We start from the raw sequence: 19,095 nt of genomic DNA on the forward strand, positions 1-19,095 counted from the left end.
CTAGACCTTCTCAGCTTCGCATCAACTGCTGAGAAATATTCCCCTCACCCACACTGCTATTTGTCCCACATGTTTACACCTGACTCCCCACCACCACTACCTCACAAGGAAACAATTTCAGAAATACAGACCTGAGTGGGAAGAACAAATCCCTGGATGAACAGCTTCATTGGGAATGAGGAAAATTATAAAATATTGAGGGCTGTCAGCGTTTACAATAACACACAATTAACCAATAATTGTTTAGGATTCAGCAGGACAGAAACACTGCAGACCCTTAAGGAAAGCATCAGTCCTTTATGTTTCCTGAGACCTACAGAGTATTGTGATACTGTTGGGGTTCTGTTGATTGTATATGTAAATTCAATAGTTTATTTAACATTCTTTATATTAGTCTCTTTAGTTGGCTTTTTAAAGAGTATCATGCTATAAGAAAAAAAAAAAGCTAAAAAAGCAAATAAACATAGTTCAAATTGGTTAGTTTTACATTTTTTTAGTTTTAAAAGGTGTTTTTTTAGCATCTTTTTGTGCATTTTATTTTATTTTTTGTCAAAACTTGAAAATATGATGTGAAAATAAAACTTGAAATATGATGTCATGGAGAAGGCAGATAAGTTTTCTGCTGTTTTGTAGACCTTATACTGTATTACAGTTTTATGAGCATTTAGCATACCATTTCATATTTTGTATATATTTAAATAGCTGTTAATTACACATTTCACAAAAACTTACCAAAGTTTAGGTGCTAGTTCCATGTAATAGATTATACTGTAGACACATATAAATGTGCAATAACTGTGGTGTGCAACCCTGATTGAGCCGAGGATAATGTGATTTTTGTCCTTTCAAAGGACAACAATTGGCTGGATGTAAAATAGTACAAAGAATGGATTACTAGAATAAAATAAAAAATAAAATACAAAATTGGGGTGTCTATTTTCTCTCTATACACCGAATTCGTCATTATATTTACTTTTAACCACACAGTAAAAAAAAAAAAAAAACACGGTTAAAAAAAACACCTTGACACCTACAGATTGAAAATCAATCTGTTTTAGATAACATTTGGCATCAATCCAAATTAGTGTAAAGTGTACTCTAAAGCCAGTGTCAACTACCCAGAGTTAAATTAATCATGTTAGTGTCAAAATCCAGGAGTCAGCCCATGGGTGTCTTGTATTTTTATTTAGGAAATGTTGCATCCCTAATTCACAGAAAAGCATATGACAGTCTGAAAGCTGTTATGTTAACTAAAGCACTTCAGCATTTAATTACACATTTGTTATGGTGTTCCCGGGGTAAGCATTGAATTTAAAGTTGTTGCAAAAACAATAGGCAAGTACTGACATTGAAAGGAAACATTTATGACAAGATTATTTACAAATTCTGCAGCAAAGAAAATTAGAGAGAAAAGAGTTAAATAATATAAGTTATTTATGTCAAAATAATGCTAGCACATAAACATACAACACATACGTAAAGAAAAGCTGCAAAAACATCGCAAGTAAAAAAAAAACTGCAAACTAGCTCTACTCCAAACCACTTGGGGAGATGAGGTTTTTTTTAAGCTGCCTGATTATTTGCCACTCTGATTTCGGTGTTGGTCTCATTTAAATGTTTGCTAGTCTGTTTCTCATTTTTGTTGATAGCAGGATTTTTTTTTTATTCTCCTTGAATTGATGCATTTTCATGTAGTGTGCACTCTTCGGCCACTTTAATCTACTGTGGGTACCTCTGGAAGTGATCAGTTTAAACGAAGACATTAAGACTTTAATTAAACAATTGAGCAGAAGTGAAAAAATAACTACCTACAGTATATAGATACTAATTATAGTCAGTCGAAGTAACAGTGAGTATGACTTTTTTAACTTATAGATGGAGTCAGCCGCGGATGAAAATGTTGTGAGTCATAGGTAAGAGAGTTCTCAGGCAACCGAAATGTCAAATCACTCAACTTTTTAACAAAAAGAAAGAAAATCTGAAGAAAAGAAGTCCTGTGACATTTTCCTTCAATTTTACAAAGCGAAATACTTTTCCTCTCTCTTAACACCTAATTATTATTTTTTTCTCACTTAGAGCTAAAGTGTGCTGTCATGAAAAACAGCTTGACATTAACGTTTCTTCCATAAATCAAGAGTAGTAAAACAGCTGAGTAAGTCATTTTTAGTGAACTGAGAGAACAGGAAAAGCTGAAACTAGTTTTTCATCTGTAGATTATTATTGGGACAACACCTGATTTTGTAAAGCAGCTCCTCTCATCTGATGATGATGATGAAATGCTTTTATTTTTATTTTTTTTGTTGTTGTAACAAAAATCTTAATCAACTGCCCCTCATATTCTGGAACTTAAGGTTTCTATTTCCTATTTATAAAAATAGGAAAGACAAGAGGGTGCCAATCCAATAAATTGTGTGTCCCTTCACCACTCAGGTAGTGGCAATGAAAACTAATTATTTATCTGAATCTGGCTCTATGTCTGTTATAAAGCAACTATTAAAATCCTTAATCCCCGCTGACAGAGCAGATCCTAGGTGTGTAAAATTCTAATAATAGGATAGTAATAACAATTGGGTTTTAATCTGCCCTTCACACTTTAAATCCTCTGGTGAATGTTTGTTTTCTTTCTCTCTACTCTTCTCCTTGGATTCTATGCAGCTGGTCTCAGTTTGGTCATTCTCACATACGGGTTTCCTCTTTAGATTACTTCTCATCAAGACTCAACTTATTTCCAGCAATTAATGGGTGAGAGGTGGGGTACATCTCAGACAAGTAGCCCGTCCATCAAAAGAAAACCAAGAGACACACAGAACAAGCCACAATGCCTGGACATACCTGACCCGAGTTTAGATGAACAGTTTTACATAAAATCCTGTTGCTGGATTGAGGAGGACAACAGAACATGTTGATTTCCCAAACTCCATGCAAAAAGAGCCCAGGCCCATAAACCAGATTTACCCACAGTGGTCACTACAGTGGACGGCTCTATGAAAAAGGTTGATTCTGTGGTTAGTTGTAGTAATTACAAGTAAACTTGTTCACCACTTGTGAAAAATCCAATAAATCATTTTATTCTTGGATTCCTTTACAGGTAAAATAATGAAATATAGCGTTATATATATATCTAAAAGTAGATAGTAACATATAATTGGTCATAACAGCCCTGTTCTTGTTTCGGTCTTTTTTCAATTATTGTTCTATGTGGAGATGAAAATTTCATACATTTTTGTTTTCCGTAATGTTCTATGGACATACAGTTGAACACAGTGGGTAAAAGAACTATTTAACACACTACAATTTTTTATTTTCAAATAAATTTTTAAAGGTGCCGTTGACATTACAATCCATGCAAACCATAGAAATCAAACCATACTGTAGATGTCTAGAGATGAGACATGCATAAAACGAGTCTGGGTTTGTCAGTTGCGAGGAGAACAATACTTGTCTGACTGCACTATGCACCAGTGCCAACGGCAAGGTAGCGCATAAAGACATGGGTGTTAGAGTTTGATGTGAACTTTAATGGCCGGCACAAAATCCTGACCACCCGATAGAACACAAAGTAGAGCAGAGACAGAGAGGCTGGTCTTCTCATCTTATATCAGCGTGCAACCTCGCAAATGTACTGCTGGAAGAATGGTCAAAAAATCCCATAATAACACTTCTAAACCTTGTGGATAGCCTTCCCAAATGAGCTGAAGCACTTCTACCCACAAAGGGTGAACAGATATCATATTTAATCCATATAAGAAGGAATGGTATGTCACTTAAACTCATGTGTGAGTCAAGCCAGATGAGTGAACACTACACTCAATATAGTGTAGTTTCACAAAAATTACTTCTACGTTTCTAAAGCTAAGTTTTGATGTGAGGCTAAGGCTGCCTGGTGGCTGTTTGATGCCAGAGATGGGAGACTTGGGCTCTTGCACTTTATCAACATTTCCAGTAATAACCTTTCTAAATCCATGACACAACAATATTAATAATTTTCAGTCTCAGACAATATTATCAGTGTCTTCTGGGTCCATCTAGACATCCTACCATTAATGCAGAAGACCCTTGAAGGCAAAAAAAAATCTCTCAGTTCTTTCTAGTGTGTAAGTGGCTGTTGCCAGCACTAGAGGCCAGTACGGTAGCTAGACAATTTTCATAGGGGTGGCCAGTAAAGAATCAATATGCACTCATGGGTGCTAGAACCAATTCAGGGGCAATCTACTGTTATCATAGCGTATTAACAGGAAAATTAATGACTACAATATCTATATTTTCCCAATAAATCATCATGTACATAAATACAGTACTTAGAAATAAAGTTTAAAAAAAAAATCAATTGACCCCACCAACCCACCCTCCTTCAATAAACACTACACTGACGTCTGCATGTCTCTGCCAGAGGTCATGGAACATTCAAAGCTATAAAGGTGTTTCAATGACTGAGACCAAGGGGGGAATGGCTTTATAGGCCTTAATTGTTACAGTTTATCCTGGGCTATTCGTTTGGAGACTGATATACCCATATCCCAGCCGAAAAACACATTTAAACCTAGGAACAATCGGCTTTTAGTGGCAGTGGGAACAGCTCACTTAGCCATATCGACCCGGATGAAAAAACTTGGCAAGTGACCCAGGTGAAAATCATCTTCAAACGCAGTGGCGACTGGGGAAGTTTTCTCCAGGGTGGGCTAAAAATTCAAAATAGACGTATACCAAAAACCAATCAAGCACATACTAAATTATCACACCGGTATATTTATATGAATGCCAACAACAAAAAACATAAAAATTATCTTTAAAAACAAAACATAATTTCAAGTACAGGTTTACAATGTTGCCCTTCTGAGGCTTTGTGGAGACAAACCTGTGTTTTGCATGGTCCAATATGGTGTCAAAAACCTAAAACAAAATAATCTACCAGTTTAATAATGGAGAAACTATTATTCAGATTTATATTTTTTAGTATATACAAACTATTTATTTTCTGAGAATGTGTTTCTTTATGAGCAACTATGCAAATTAACAAACGTCTATGAAAAGTACACTATGTTATATTATTTTCCATGTGAATCCCACATTGTACATGCTTCTTTGCCTTTTTTAAAAAGTGCTATCAGTCCTACCTGTCTTTATTCATGCAGGGTCAGATCCTGACGTTTGAGGCAGTCAAGGCAGCAGATAAAGCTTAGCCTCGGTCCATGCAGTTAGCCAAGCCTTGTAGCCAAACCAGGTCCTGGAAAGAGTGTCCATCTGTCTCTGGACTGCTGATTAATTTTGATCAGAATCAGACATACTTTAATAATCCATAATAATAATAATTCCTAGAGGGAAATTACTTTTGTTACATGCTGCAGATATACAAACATTTATATATATACAACAATGTTCGTCTGATCAGGTCCAAACGATTTCACCTCAAGCTTCTCTTAGCAAGATTATAAAGATATTTCACTTCCGAAACTCGGCCTGTCAGTCACCCATACTACAGCTGTGACGACACTCCCTGCCTCCTCGTGGTGCATAGGAGGTGCAGAAATACATCACCAATCCAATGAAAAACGAAACAGCTTTACTCATCATTAAAGATTATATATTTATCTTGCACATCTAAAAAATATATATCAGTATATTATGAAATATGTTCATTTTATAATTTTTATGTTTTTTCTTTTTATGTTTTTATCAAGGTCACTGGGAAGTTGGGGCGGCGCCTTAGCAGCACCCTATATTGGCCAGCTGCCAATGTTCAAATGACTCTGCTCCGATTAGCATACAGCAGGAACATCAGAACCGGTTCAGTCCACTAATGTACATAATACCATTGAGCGCAACGTACAGACGTCAACATGCCACATCAGCTGCGTCTGATCTAACAAGCCAAAACAAAAGTGTTTACATTCGATAAACATGGCACAGTGCAGGTGAGAGGGAGTTGGAGGGACAAAAGAACGAAACAATACAGCACACTACGCCCTGGCTTCCTTACATGTTGCTCTCCATTTTTTTACTTTCCTGATTTCTGTAACTCTGGTGACATCATCTACGCTAACCCAGCGGGGTTGCATCACAGTACACACAGCAGTGGGGCGACAGAGTCCAATGCAGATTGTTAGCGGGTCGACCCGTTTGCAAAACCTGTGTTAAACCTTTTATTTCAGAAGCTTTTGAAAAGCGTACCTCTACCTCACTCTCATTAAACCTCCATCAAGTTTCCCTTTTTTCCAACTCTTCCATCTACTCAAAGCATTTTTACCAGCTGAAGATAACCATATTTAATAGAAATTATGGTATTTTCTAATTTGCAGAAAATCCAAAATCCTCTATCTTTTCTATGTTTGCTTTGTCCCTTACATGGCTTATGCAAGTTTTTATTGTGTGTCACTTTCCTTTAACGTTGACTTTTTTTCTTGCTGCTTTTCAATAAGCACCTGATTTCTGAAGCGCACGATTAACAGTTGAGGTCTGAGGTGTGGTGCTCTGCTGCACCGTTGAAGTTGACACACACGCCTGTCATGCTTCTCTGATTAAAGTTTTCCATACCTTCCTTGACAGTTTAATGTAAACTGACATGCTGGTGCCAAATCACAACTTAAATAGATCTTCTTCAGACAGTTTAAAATGTTTCACTTTATTTCAAACATAGAAAATGCACATATACTGTATGCAACATCTTTTAGAGTCTCATTTGTAAAAATAGAAATGTTAAAGCCATTAATTATTTATTCCCTTCATGTCTTAAACATGCACTACTTTGCAATGCCCTTTTACATAAAATCTAAGTAACATGCAGTGAAGGTTGCGGTTGTAAATGGGCAAAATGTGAACAAGTTAGAAGAGAAGCAGTACTCTTCCACCCCGATCATTTCATTACTGTACCGCTGGACGATATGGGGTGTAGTTTGACAGCTTTTTCCACACATACCTCCCACCTAAATGTAGTTTTAGACTAAATAAATATCCTCACTGTGTTAACAGTCAGGACAGTGGAGCAGGAGGAGGGAAATATGTTCCCACACATAACCAAAATACAAGAGAGAGGCATCTGTGTGATGGGACACAACAAGGGAATCCTACAGATACAGAAACAAAAAACAGTCCCATATGACATAACAAAGATCAGAAATTAAAACAAGTGTCAGTCTGCCTGTTGGCATTGTTTCTTGCTCCAGCTGTGTAGTTTTTATTTAAAATAGACTAAAGCTCTTCATATGTACTGCAAGGCATTAAAACTGGATATTTTCTTTTCCATTCATTTATTGCATTAGAGTTAAATGAAGGGATCTTTGTGAATATATTTTAGGCTGTGACATAATAAGAAAAATGAAAAATAAATTAACCAAGATATAGGAAGGAAATTGTGGACCTTTATGAGTATGTCTCATCTCTGGGTACAATTTCCAGATGCACAATCATGATAAAGTATAGAGTATACTTGACAAATAACTATATCTTTTAAACTGGTCAGGGAGGTGATGGGTTCTTTGTCCCGGAAAGGAATGTGGTTGGTGCAAACTTACAAAGGAATCTCAAAATAAAGGAAAAAGATAGGAAAAATACAGACTGAAGCTGGTAAAAAGTTATAAAATTAATAGTGAAACAATCTTTTCTGATCTTGGCTGAAAGTCCCCACAATGAGAAATCAGTTAACACCGCATTGAAAATTACATTAACATTTCCAAATGGGCTGGAAAAAAGGCGCTATCTTGATTGAACTAAAATTGAAGTTTTAAGGCATTATGACTATTTTCGTATTTGGAGAAAGAAGGGAGAAGCTCTCAGGGTAGAAAACGCTATCTGTACTGTGCAGAACCCAAAAAACAAAAACTGGGACTGAAATCTCAAAAGCGTCTTTTTTATTTCTCCTAGAGAACAATGAGATCAACATTAGACAAAAGTGGGACTGAAGCCTGTTTTTCCTTTGATTCAAACATGTAAAACAAGTAAAGCGAATCTTTGTTGGGCTCTCTGTAAGTTTAAAGAAGGATTTTAATATGGCCTCATCTAATGCTCTTTAGAATCTCAACCTGAGAGTTCTCTATATGAATTCATGTTATCTCATGTCAATTTCTATGCATAGATTGGGTACATTAACTCTCAGTTGCGTCACTCTGGGAGTTTAAAGCCTCAATCAAGGCTCCTGTTGGTTTCCCTGGTGATTTAAAGGAAGAAACATGTGAGGTTCAACTGGTACGGAGCTCAGCTTCAGGGGAAATCTCAAATTTGTCCACTATTTGTCTCCAGAGTCTCCCAATATTTGAAAAATTTTTCCTCTCTCTCCCTCTCTGGTTTTCTCTTCACCGAAGCATCCAATGATTTTTTTTTAATATTCACCACAAGCCTTGTGCTCCAGTCTTGCTATAAGGTGTCAGATTGCTTTTCACAACTTTCAGCTTTGGTCCTTTCTAATATGATAGATCTGAGCCTATATTGGCTATGCTGCCATGGGTACACATTCATAGGCCTTGGTTAGATTTAACTAGTGACATCATTTTTAAACTGGGTCTTTTATCAGTTAAATTTCAGTGAAAAACACTTCTTTTTTAAGAAGACAAAGATGAATACTTCTACATAGGACTGCATAGAAATAATGGAAGTAGATTGTGATTCATGGAAACTAACCATTAGTCTTTACTGAAGCACAAATCCACTTTACCTCTAATAGTTCTGAGTCATCATCCTGTAGAGATGTTCCTTTTACCTGAATTCTGTCAATTTTTTCCGGTTTTTATTGAGTTAGATTTATTTTTTATGTGTTATGAACCTTGTATATAAAAAACAAATTTAATACCCGCATTGCCTTGTCAGCAGGTGAAGTTTATCATTTACGTCAGGAATCCTTCTAACAAGGACACCTGTTGGCTCTTGGTGATAAGAGAGAGCTGGTTTCTGGCGCTCTGTGAGCAACGAATCAGCAAGACAGCATTGAGACGACAGGGCTGCACTGGGCTCTTTATCAAATATTTTCACAGATACAGCAATAATACACACAGATGCACAAGCAGGAGGAAGAAACTTTGCAAATGTAACGCATGCTGAAAGATTGACTATAGGAATGGAATCATTTCTATTCCTGTATGAGAAGAGGAAGCTGAATCTAGACTATTTCTTTGTAGTTTGTAGGATATTAGCCTTGATTGCAGAGAAGAGTTTAGTTTCCTGTTGATGAAAATGACCTAAATAAATAAAACTGAAATTGAGAGAATCACAGGAACAAAGTCCTCATTCAAACTTTTTTAAGGATTCAAATGACTTTTTTTCAGTAGCAGAAAAATTAAATGAATGCAAACAGTTACATCTATACATTTTTTTTATAGATATTATATAAGCAGGGGATGTCAAACTCAAGTCCTTAAGGGAAACACATGAATCTTGGTACAACTCACCTGATTCAAATGGCTTAATAACCTCCTCAGCTGAATTTCAGAGCATCCTCCAACTATCCAGTCTACCTGGACCAGGTCCTTCAAGGTCAGTGAAAATAAGGAGGCTGGAAGAGTTTTAGCTATGGAATTAAACAGGTCCAGCCTTCTTCGACTTTTACCGCACGTACTGTATGCTCTGTCGCCTAGCAATGGTGACAGTTGACAAAAAAAGCAGTTAAAGAATGAATATTGAACTTTTCACTACTCTTTTGGTTGCTAATTTTCGAGGAGCCTCAGATTTATAGTCCTCACACTCCAGAGATATTAGAATCAGTGCTTCAATGTCAGCCAAACCCATTTGAACAGGGAAAGAGAAAAACCTTTCAATAAACCAAACATTACCCGCCACATGTCTGATTCAAAAACCATCAAAAGCATCTATTTTCATTTATTTCAGACGGGACTATTATTCACATACTTGCATTGTATTTAACTGCACTTATATTCACCATTGTTCAGCGCCATTTACATTTTTCCTACGAGCATCGAGCAGCTGGCTTGCTTGGACTTGCAAGAGAGTCCGAGCAAGCCAGCTAGAGCAGACGCATCTCTAAGGTGCAGCCACCATCCCTCAAGGACTGGATTCTGACATTCCAACAAATGCTCATATTATGCTTCATTTCTACCTTTCTGTGCACCTTCCATTATTTGAGAAAAACTAGAGACTGATCTCTGGAGGTTCATACTCAATGGACACATTTATAGATAGCTTTGTATGGATTTGATCAGATTTTTGACTCCAGGTCTTCTCCAAGCTTGAGTTTTGAATCTATGCAGCTTCCCCAATCACACCATGTGCCCTGGGCTATTCTGTTGATTAGGTCAAATTTCAAGATTTAAGAAAAGCCTCCCCAGACATGATGCTGCACAGCTTAGGTAAAACAATTAAGTTTTAGTCTCATTGATAATGTTAAATTCTATTTCAGATATGCTATTGGTTTCCCTTAAAATTTTTATTCTTCTTATTGACACTTTTTTTTTTTCATAAAAGACAACGCTGGAATTGTGAAGTGTGTAAGGAATTATCTTACCTTTGCTGCTCCTTAGCATATGGTGCTTAATGCTCTCTTAACCAGGCTTTTTACACGAAGAAATGGGATTTAAATGGTGTCATGGTGTTAATCCCAAAAGGTAATTGTTTCCTATTTTTTTATAGTTTCACACAATGTATTGAAATGTAAAATGTGACTTAAACTGTGGAACATTTTTAGCCGAAACTTCATACCCCATCCATGACTTTTTACAAATTCTCCAGTTTGCTCCATTAAAATAATATCAAACTGTTTTCAACTCCTAAACTTTTTTTTTCAGCAAAAAAATATTCTGTTTGGTTTCTGCAAATAGCAGTAAGACACAAACCACAGTGTCTCAGCATATCCAAATTATACATAATTTTTGCTAAGCTATCAAGAAGGCATATTAATGAAAAATAATGGCATTAATCATTTATTTTGTTGCTGCTGTGATTGCAGCATTCAATCATTTCTAATGCTAATTTGATTTTATTTCAAGACTATCACTTTCAGGAACCTACTCTTTTTATAATATCAATATTTTTTCTCAATAAATCCGTTCATATTGTGTCTTTAGAACAGTTTCTCCTTCCCACCTTGAAGTCAATCATCTGTTTTGGTAAAAAAAAAAGAACTTGTCAAGCACGGCCTTCAGGATAGAATCCAGAACATGTCCTTTTTTCTCTCTCTTGCTCTTATCTCTTTGCAGTGTCCTTCATTAGCCATATAAAAATGGGAGCAACTCCTAATATACTTTGCTGTCTCTTGCAAAGACAGACAACATGCTGCCTGCGGTCGTGAAGCTCTGCTGTGGAATATCCTACCCACATCTCAGGAGCATGACAGGTAAAACAAAGAAACATCAGAGAGAAAAAGTCTTTCTTTGCTTAATTCAGGTGCAGTTTTCTAATTGAGATCTTTTTTAATCCTATTCCTACGTGCAGGGCTTCAGCGCACAGCTGTAGCAGTGATAGGCCAGGAGATCTCACACATGAAGCCTTGGACGCACATCCAACATCACTTGGGGAAACTTGCTGGTATTTAAATACAGTTCTTTTCTATCCAAAAAAAATTAACTGTAAATTGTGGCTTACATAAGCTGCTTGCAGAGCCCAAAACAGAAGTGGCGGTGAGTGAAGATCACCTGTTTTACATACAACAAGGCAAAGATGCACTCAGGAAGGCGGTAAACATGTTGGAGGACAGAGAAGGATGGAGGGTTGAGATCAAAGAGGTAAAATCTAAATACAAAGCATGCAATTCTCCTTGACACTCTTTATCAAGTTAGCTGTGCTTTAAGGACTTTTATAGAATGTTTTTTTTTCCTGTTCAGAGCAATGGCGACGTCATTTGCAGTAAAGTGATACCGGGGGCCGGGAAGGTCTTCAGGCTCGAGGCAGTTTTGGAAGCCAGCGTGGATGATCTCTATGACCTCCTGTTTATCAGAGTTGAAGACATGCACAAGTGGAACCCAAGCGTGCAGCATATCAAAGTGAGCTGAATATCATTAAATAACTAAAGGACTCTGCGGTTCATAATGCATTTTTAATAAGTTGCAGAGCTGAGACTTATAAAATCTCCCACTTAGTAGACTTGCTGGAATTTTCTGTTTTTTTTTTTTTTTATCATGCTGGTAAACAGCTGCATTCCAGCTAATTAAATCGTCCTGAAAAAGTTAACTTATTCCTTGCAATTTGATTTGTAGTTCAAATCAATGAAATTATACCAGTGCATTGCACAATATGTTTGTTATACATCAAGCATTTATATCTGTGAATTACGATTATTAAAGCTAAGAGGTCATGAAAATCATTGTGTCATAAAATGTTAATATTTGCTAGAATAGAGAAGGATTTCTTGAGAGAAAAATATTGATCAATGTACATGTGCTGAATTCTTTTTCTAGTTCCTTTTGCATGAGTTTCTACACTAATGCTAATTGGCTTCAGGGACAGTCTGTGGGTCTGTAATGGAAGCCCAGGTTGCTTTATTAGCTGCTGTCGGTTAGTCTGCATTGTTGGATCTGGTGTCTTTTATGTCCATTTTAATAGTATTTCATAAGCCCCATTTACACTACTCTTTTAAAACCGTGCCGAGATCAGATGAAACATCACACTGGACCCCAGAAAAGTTGGATTTTGGGTCTCTCCACTCAAACTTCTTCAATTTGGGTCCTTGACTACCATATTATGACCTTATCCTTACAGATTTTAAAGGGAACTAAATTGCACATGCAATTATTATTTTCAGTTTTCTTTAGGTGTGCTGTGAGATAATTTCTGCAAACGTTAAGATGTGCAAATGGTTTAATTCTTCCCTATTGAAATGAGCAGACTGTAGGTTCTACTTAAGTTTAGTCAAGTTAAAACAGACCCCAGTAGACAGAGTAAGAGTGCCCCTAAAAGAAAGACAAGGTTCTAAGCCATGTATTTGGAGGCAATAATGATGATAATCATTTAAAAAATGATAATAAGGAAAATATTGAATATCATTTATTGCACATTGGTTGCGTATCTCAAGGTGCTTAATAAAACTGCATTAATATTTACTTTACTCCTCAGAAGATTTTTTTTATCCCTTGATATTATTCAGGCATTCTTCCAGTACTGTACCAGTACTGAACCAGTATCTCCTTCGTGGTCACATTGACTTCAATAATCTGTATGAGTATGCATTACATTTTCAAACAAGCTAAAAAAAAAAAAAGTAATGTCATATTTGACAAATTCCTTTGCACATGGTAAATTTTAATATTTACACTTCACCCAGCTATACATTTGTGCGGTTTGGTCATTAGAATATGATCTGCATATAAATGATGGCACGCACGCAAAAAAAAATAAAAAAGGTTTGCAGAGCCTACCTGCTGATTTGATGTGCAAATCCTTTTGCACCTTTTAAAAAAATCTGCTTCCCAAGACCAAATAAAGTCAATACATATTCAACAACCTTTTAAAGATCAGGCCTTAGAGAAAAACTTTTTTGGGGGTCAACAACAACCTTTTTCTTCTTTGTCCTGTTAAAATGGTATTCTCACCTTGTGCTCAGGAGTGGCTCAACACAGGACAATGACGGTTGAAACTGAAATTTTAAGCACCGACTGTAGCTTGAGTCCATGACCTTCCCAACCACCAGCATGGGTTATCCTTTTTTTTATGACGATGTCCTTGACTATCTGCTGCACAACTCAAGTCAGGGGTTTTCAACACAATTTCATAACATTTCACATTTTCATTGAAATTACTAAAATAAACATAGGTTTAGATTATGATCTATTTTACTGAGATTACAAATGATCTGCTAATTTCTGCTGACAACTGATATTAATGTTTCATTAGAGTAATGTGAGTGTGATAGGTTAAAGTTTACGTTTCCAAAATTTTTATGTGGCTCTTATTCCTTTTTTGTCTGGTTGCAGGTTCTAAAACGAGCCGGACCTGAAACAATCGTGACTCATGAGGTTTCAGCTGAGACAACAGGGAATCTGATTGGCCAAAGGGATTTCCTGAGCGTCAGACACAGCTGCAAACAAAAATCCTGTGTTTATCTCGGAGGAGCAGCAATTCAGCTGGAGTCATTCCCGCCTCAGCCTAGATTTGTGAGGTATGTTGTAATCAAGCCAAACTCAAAACCCCAATTATGCAGTGTGGATGCTTTCTAAATAGCTCTATTAGAAGTTTAATAGGTGAATATTTTTCCTCTCAGTTGGCAATGTAAGGAGATTGCAACAACAACGAAAAAAAAAAAATCTGCTGTTAAAATCAAATTTATAGACCTAAAATTATGTGCAGACGTGAAAGATACAGTGCAATGCAAGTGCATGCATGTTCATTAAACGCCTCCCATTTTCCATCAAACCACACAAGGCTGTGTATAATTAAAAGGTCCTTTTCCCAAAGTTCAAAGATTTTTTTTTTCATTCTCTTTTAAACTGACATACCTACATAAAAGCTAAGATATTGAAGACCGCTTGCTCAGATGAGACCAGATTTAATATTTTTTGCTCTACATTAAATATGTGGTGGGAATGAACACCTAAACACACAGAAAAGATTGTTAACACTGGCATGATTCTGGAGGAAAACCTTTTAGAGGATCCAAAACAGTTGAGACTTTGGTGAGCGTTCATCCTAAAATATTAATACTCATTGGTTAGATCAAAGCATATTTAAATAAATACAAATCCATGGCATAGTTTATGTTTCTTTGTAAAACAAATTAAAGCATGTTCTTTCTGATGCTAATTTTAAAGTGTTTTTGAGTCGATCAGGTAAAATACCTCATATTATAATACATTTTATATCAGTGTCAGTGTTTGAAAAGGGTGTTTTATTAGAGATTTTAACTATTAAGTTTAGTATGTAAAAGGGAAATGTAAGAATTGTAATAAGCATTACAAAAAGAAACTATTTGTGTTGGGAGGAGTTATTCTGTAATGGTGTTATTTGGTTGGTGTAATCTTGTTTCTTTTTTCCAATAATTATACTTATGTAAACTGTAATTTATTTAAGGTTATGATAAAATGTGTCTGAGATTAAGAGAATGTCACAAGAAGCAAATTTATGTGGACATAAATCAACATAGATGCTGCACAACGTCTTTAAAAAAAGATCTTAAAGTAACTATTTGCCTGTTTGCTTAATACACAAAGGTTAAAACAATGCAGTATATAGAAGAAAAATAAAATATATGAACATTTGTCACAAGTGTCCTTCCATTGTGTTGATTTGCTAAATTATTTTTTTTATCTGATGCAGAGCTGAGGATGGACCAACCTGCATCGTTATTAAAGCACTGGATGAGGACACAACAAAATGTAGCTTTACATGGCTCCTTAACATGGATGTAAAGGTAAACTTTCATATTTCTATACTTTTATATAAGGAGGCTTTATTTATGCAGCTTTTAGCATGCTTCTTTATGTCACCTATTTAGGACAGTTTCCGCATATATTTACCAACCTTTTGAGGACCAACAGTTTTTGTAGGGACCAAAGGCTGGTCCTAATGTTATTCAGTTTAGAGGTATGGTGTGAATTAACTGTAGGTTAAGATTAGGGTTAGGAATTTTCTGTTAAAGGTTTAGGTATATGCCAGGGTTGGGCTTAAAGGTAGTAACTACAATGATGTAAAGTCTTAATGTAGATAGAAATACAAACTGGTGTATGTAAGTGTTCGTTTACATTTGATCACTATTGCACTTTAAGAAATAGAAATGTCATGATAGCTGTACAAAATGAAAATGAAATAAACTTTGTCTAAGTATATTTCTAAATTTATTTGGATTATAAGAATTGCACTAACTAGTTGTTTAAGGACTATACTCAGTCAGGTGCTACTGTTTTCTTAAAATGCCTGCATGATTTGGGGATAACTTGCATAATGGTGGCCCTCTGCTTTAGGAAACTAAAGAGGCAGATCTTATTTTTTTCCCCCATAAGTACAGTATATACTCTTACTGTCTATTTTCCATCTCCAGGAGCAAAACTGGTTTAGATTCAAATGTCATTAAAACTTTGACCATTTATCAGAGCACCGCTATTGAAGAGGGGGAACAAGAAAGCTCCAGTTGAAGAGAGCTTTATGATATCCTGTTAGCAGTTTTAGATGCATTGAAGACTGGTCAAGTGACACCAAAATGAAAAATAACTTTTGTTCCTGTATGCAAGGGCTATTTGTGAGGAAATATAAAAACTTATAAGTGTAGCGTCCCAAGGATGAAATATGGTGGCAGCATCAAGCTGTGGGGATGTTTTTGTTCACTAAGGGAAGGAAAAATTTCCTAAGTCATGTAAAAACAGATGGAGATAAATGTCTGATAATAATCATGAAAGAAAAAGGCAGCTTAACAATTAAACTGAGATAAAGGCTGAATCTCACACAGGGCTCTGACCTCTGCTCTACAGCCACGGGTGTTATAGATGGTTTAGAATTCACAATTTAACATCATCCTTGTTGCCAAGAGGAATAATGTTCAGTCTTATGTGCAAAGCTGGTAGACAGACCAATACTCTCTGCGGTAGCTGAAGTATGGAAAAATTTACATCATATTTTTTTTAAACTCTTTTATGTTAACACCTTTTAAAAAAACTTTGAACTTTTTTCTTATATGATCTTGACAAAATATATTAAAGTCTGCAAAGCACAGTATAATGCAATATTATTGTTTTACTTTGTCCATATTCCTTCTGCACAGGAGCATATTGTTAGGCCATTGTTGGTTACCATCTACAGTAGAGCAAAGCTGATTTAAATTGTATAGCTTAGATGGTTCTAAGAAAACCTATGCACTTGCCTAAACACAGTTATTTTCTGTTTTTCCACAGGGGTGGCTACCGAAGTCCATTGTCAATCAGGGTTTGCCTCGAGCGCAGCTGGATTTCACAAAACACCTCCGAAAACATCTCAGCCTAAGATGACTGAGTCTTCATGACTGTACGACTGCAGCAGCACCTTGTCCTTGTTAAAATAAAGTTTGGCATAGTGACAGAATGACTGTATGGCAAACTGCTACCTTGTTGAACAGAAATGCTGCCTGGAGGAAATGAGCAGTTTGACGAAGAGCTAACAGACGGGAGAACCAGCCTGGCAGGTGGGAGTAGGATTAAAATAGGAATGAATGTTAGATTATGCCAACTAAACCTCAAAGATATCTCCTGTTTAAGAGTCTAAACTTGTCTCTTGATACATGACACACTACAAATGAATGGGTAGACCTACTGTAATAAAGTGATTAAAAGCGCATTTGTTGTCTTCCTTGTTTTTACTTGTATTCTAAAAACACAATAAAAGGAAAACTTTACAGCAGTTATCTAATTTAGCAGCCAAGATCTGCATTAATTGATTCAGAATGAAATTAGCTAGCATTGTAGGCTTTTGTGTTTTCAATTTTAAAGAAGCAGCTGTGTTTCAATTCAGACTTTACTCAAACTTTTTTACATTTTCTCACCTACCACATTATAGTTTTATATGGCAGGAGAACACAAGGAGCATAAGCGTGAAAGTGTTTTACGCTTTTCTAGAACCATGTTTTCCTGCAATTGGAGCTTCAATGCTTTTAGGTGACCATTCCTAAACAGTTTACACATGCAGACACTAAACCATGTTTTGATAACAGTTGTCACGCTGTACGATGGAGGACGACAAACTGAAAGATTTGCTGCTGTAAGAGAAACGTGTCCAATAGAGCTGACAAACACATCAGGCCATCAATAAATGTACTGAAAGTTACATGTTATTATTATTAGAGACGGATGCTGCAAAAATAGAAAGGAGAATAAGAGAAAGGAGGCCATAATAGAACTACTGATGTCATAGAAGAGGAAAGAATTAGATGTTGATTGCAGCAGCACTCACACTCTAGAATTTTCCCAGAACATTTTCCACAATTCATATTTATGAGTGATTTTTTTTTGGTCTAGGAAACGCTAAATTGATTGCAGGTTTAGGTGCCACCCTGAACGGCCCCCGGCCACTATTTTAGTTCAAGATGGGAGATTTCTTTCATGAAAAAAAAGGTTCATTCAACACAGCCAATTATTGCACAGTGTAAACAAAGCTAGTTTTTCTTTTCTCTCTATATATATATGCTTTGAAGTAGAGCAAAAACAAGCTTAGCTCTCACCTGCCAAATGTTAGTCTTCTACTAAGCTTGTGATAAATTAAAAATAAAATACTTTACGAGTTTTCTTCTAACATTGTCTTCTTCGTGTTACTTTTCTGTTAAAGCCAGGTTTCTGAAGCATCTAACTTTTATTTGTCCTGCCAACAGATTATTTTATCTGAGCTGTGGATTTCTGTGGCTTCCTCAGCTGTTTTCCTCTTTCTATGACAAATTTCCTAGAAAAAGCTTCCTTTTTAACTGGCTTTCTATGTCTTAGTTTTTAGTTGTACTTCCAATATTCATATGACAAACTCATTGGAGCTTTGTTTTACATAAAAAACATATAACATTGGTTTATAACCTTATTTTAAACTTCTCAGCTTTATCCCTGACCTGTATGACCTCAATGATGCAGCTTGCTCTCTAACAAACAGTATTTCTATTGGAATAACTTAAGCTACAGTGGATTTCTTTTTACCAATTAGGGTGGTTCTGAGGGACATTAGTTGTACTGTAGTGCATTAGAGTGGAAGGTAGATGTTTTAGTTATCAGGCTCCTCTCCTGTAGAGCCAACTACCACTTTTAGTCAGTGAGGCAGACACCCTGTCTACTTTAGGACTAGGCTTAAAAGTGTCTTTTTTGATAAAGCTTATAGTTGTAGTGACTGAGGTTATAATGAGCTATGTATAGCTAAGCTGCTACAGGCTTAGACTGCTGGAGGACATATGGATCACTATTCCTCATTCTGCTTCATTCTATCTTTACTCTCCCACTCAGAAGTTTTTGTTAGTTAAACCTCTAAAGCTGGGCATACACTGTGCAATTTTTTTCAATTGTTGCATGCAGCTACAACTTTTGCTGTACAACGAAACCCTGCGGTTTTGTTGCACAGTGTGAGTTCACAGCTCACAATGTATGTTCTCACACTGTGCAGCAAAACCGCAGGGTTTCGTTGTACAGCAAAAGTTGTAGCTGCATGCAACAATTGAAAAAAATTGCACAGTGTATGCCCAGCTTTAGAGGTTTAACTAACAAAAACTTCTGAGTGGGAGAGTAAAGATAGAAT

The 19,095-nt window shown here is 36.2% G+C and overlaps 1 protein-coding gene across 1 annotated transcript; it reads left to right on the top strand.

The window, feature by feature from the left end:
• Positions 1–11,197: 11,197 nt before the first annotated feature.
• On the top strand, positions 11,198–16,994 carry LOC107100845 (steroidogenic acute regulatory protein, mitochondrial-like). The gene is made up of 7 exons (XM_015399496.1): positions 11,198–11,272; positions 11,371–11,463; positions 11,536–11,660; positions 11,760–11,918; positions 13,845–14,029; positions 15,184–15,277; positions 16,752–16,994. The coding sequence occupies exons 1-7, from the start codon at positions 11,209–11,211 to the stop codon at positions 16,842–16,844; spliced, it is 813 nt and encodes a 270-aa protein (XP_015254982.1). The 5' UTR covers positions 11,198–11,208; the 3' UTR covers positions 16,845–16,994.
• The last annotated feature ends 2,101 nt before the right edge of the window (positions 16,995–19,095 follow it).

This window comes from Cyprinodon variegatus, unplaced genomic scaffold (assembly GCF_000732505.1).
Source record: "Cyprinodon variegatus isolate N-32 unplaced genomic scaffold, C_variegatus-1.0 Scaffold1019, whole genome shotgun sequence".
NCBI lineage: Eukaryota > Metazoa > Chordata > Actinopteri > Cyprinodontiformes > Cyprinodontidae > Cyprinodon > Cyprinodon variegatus.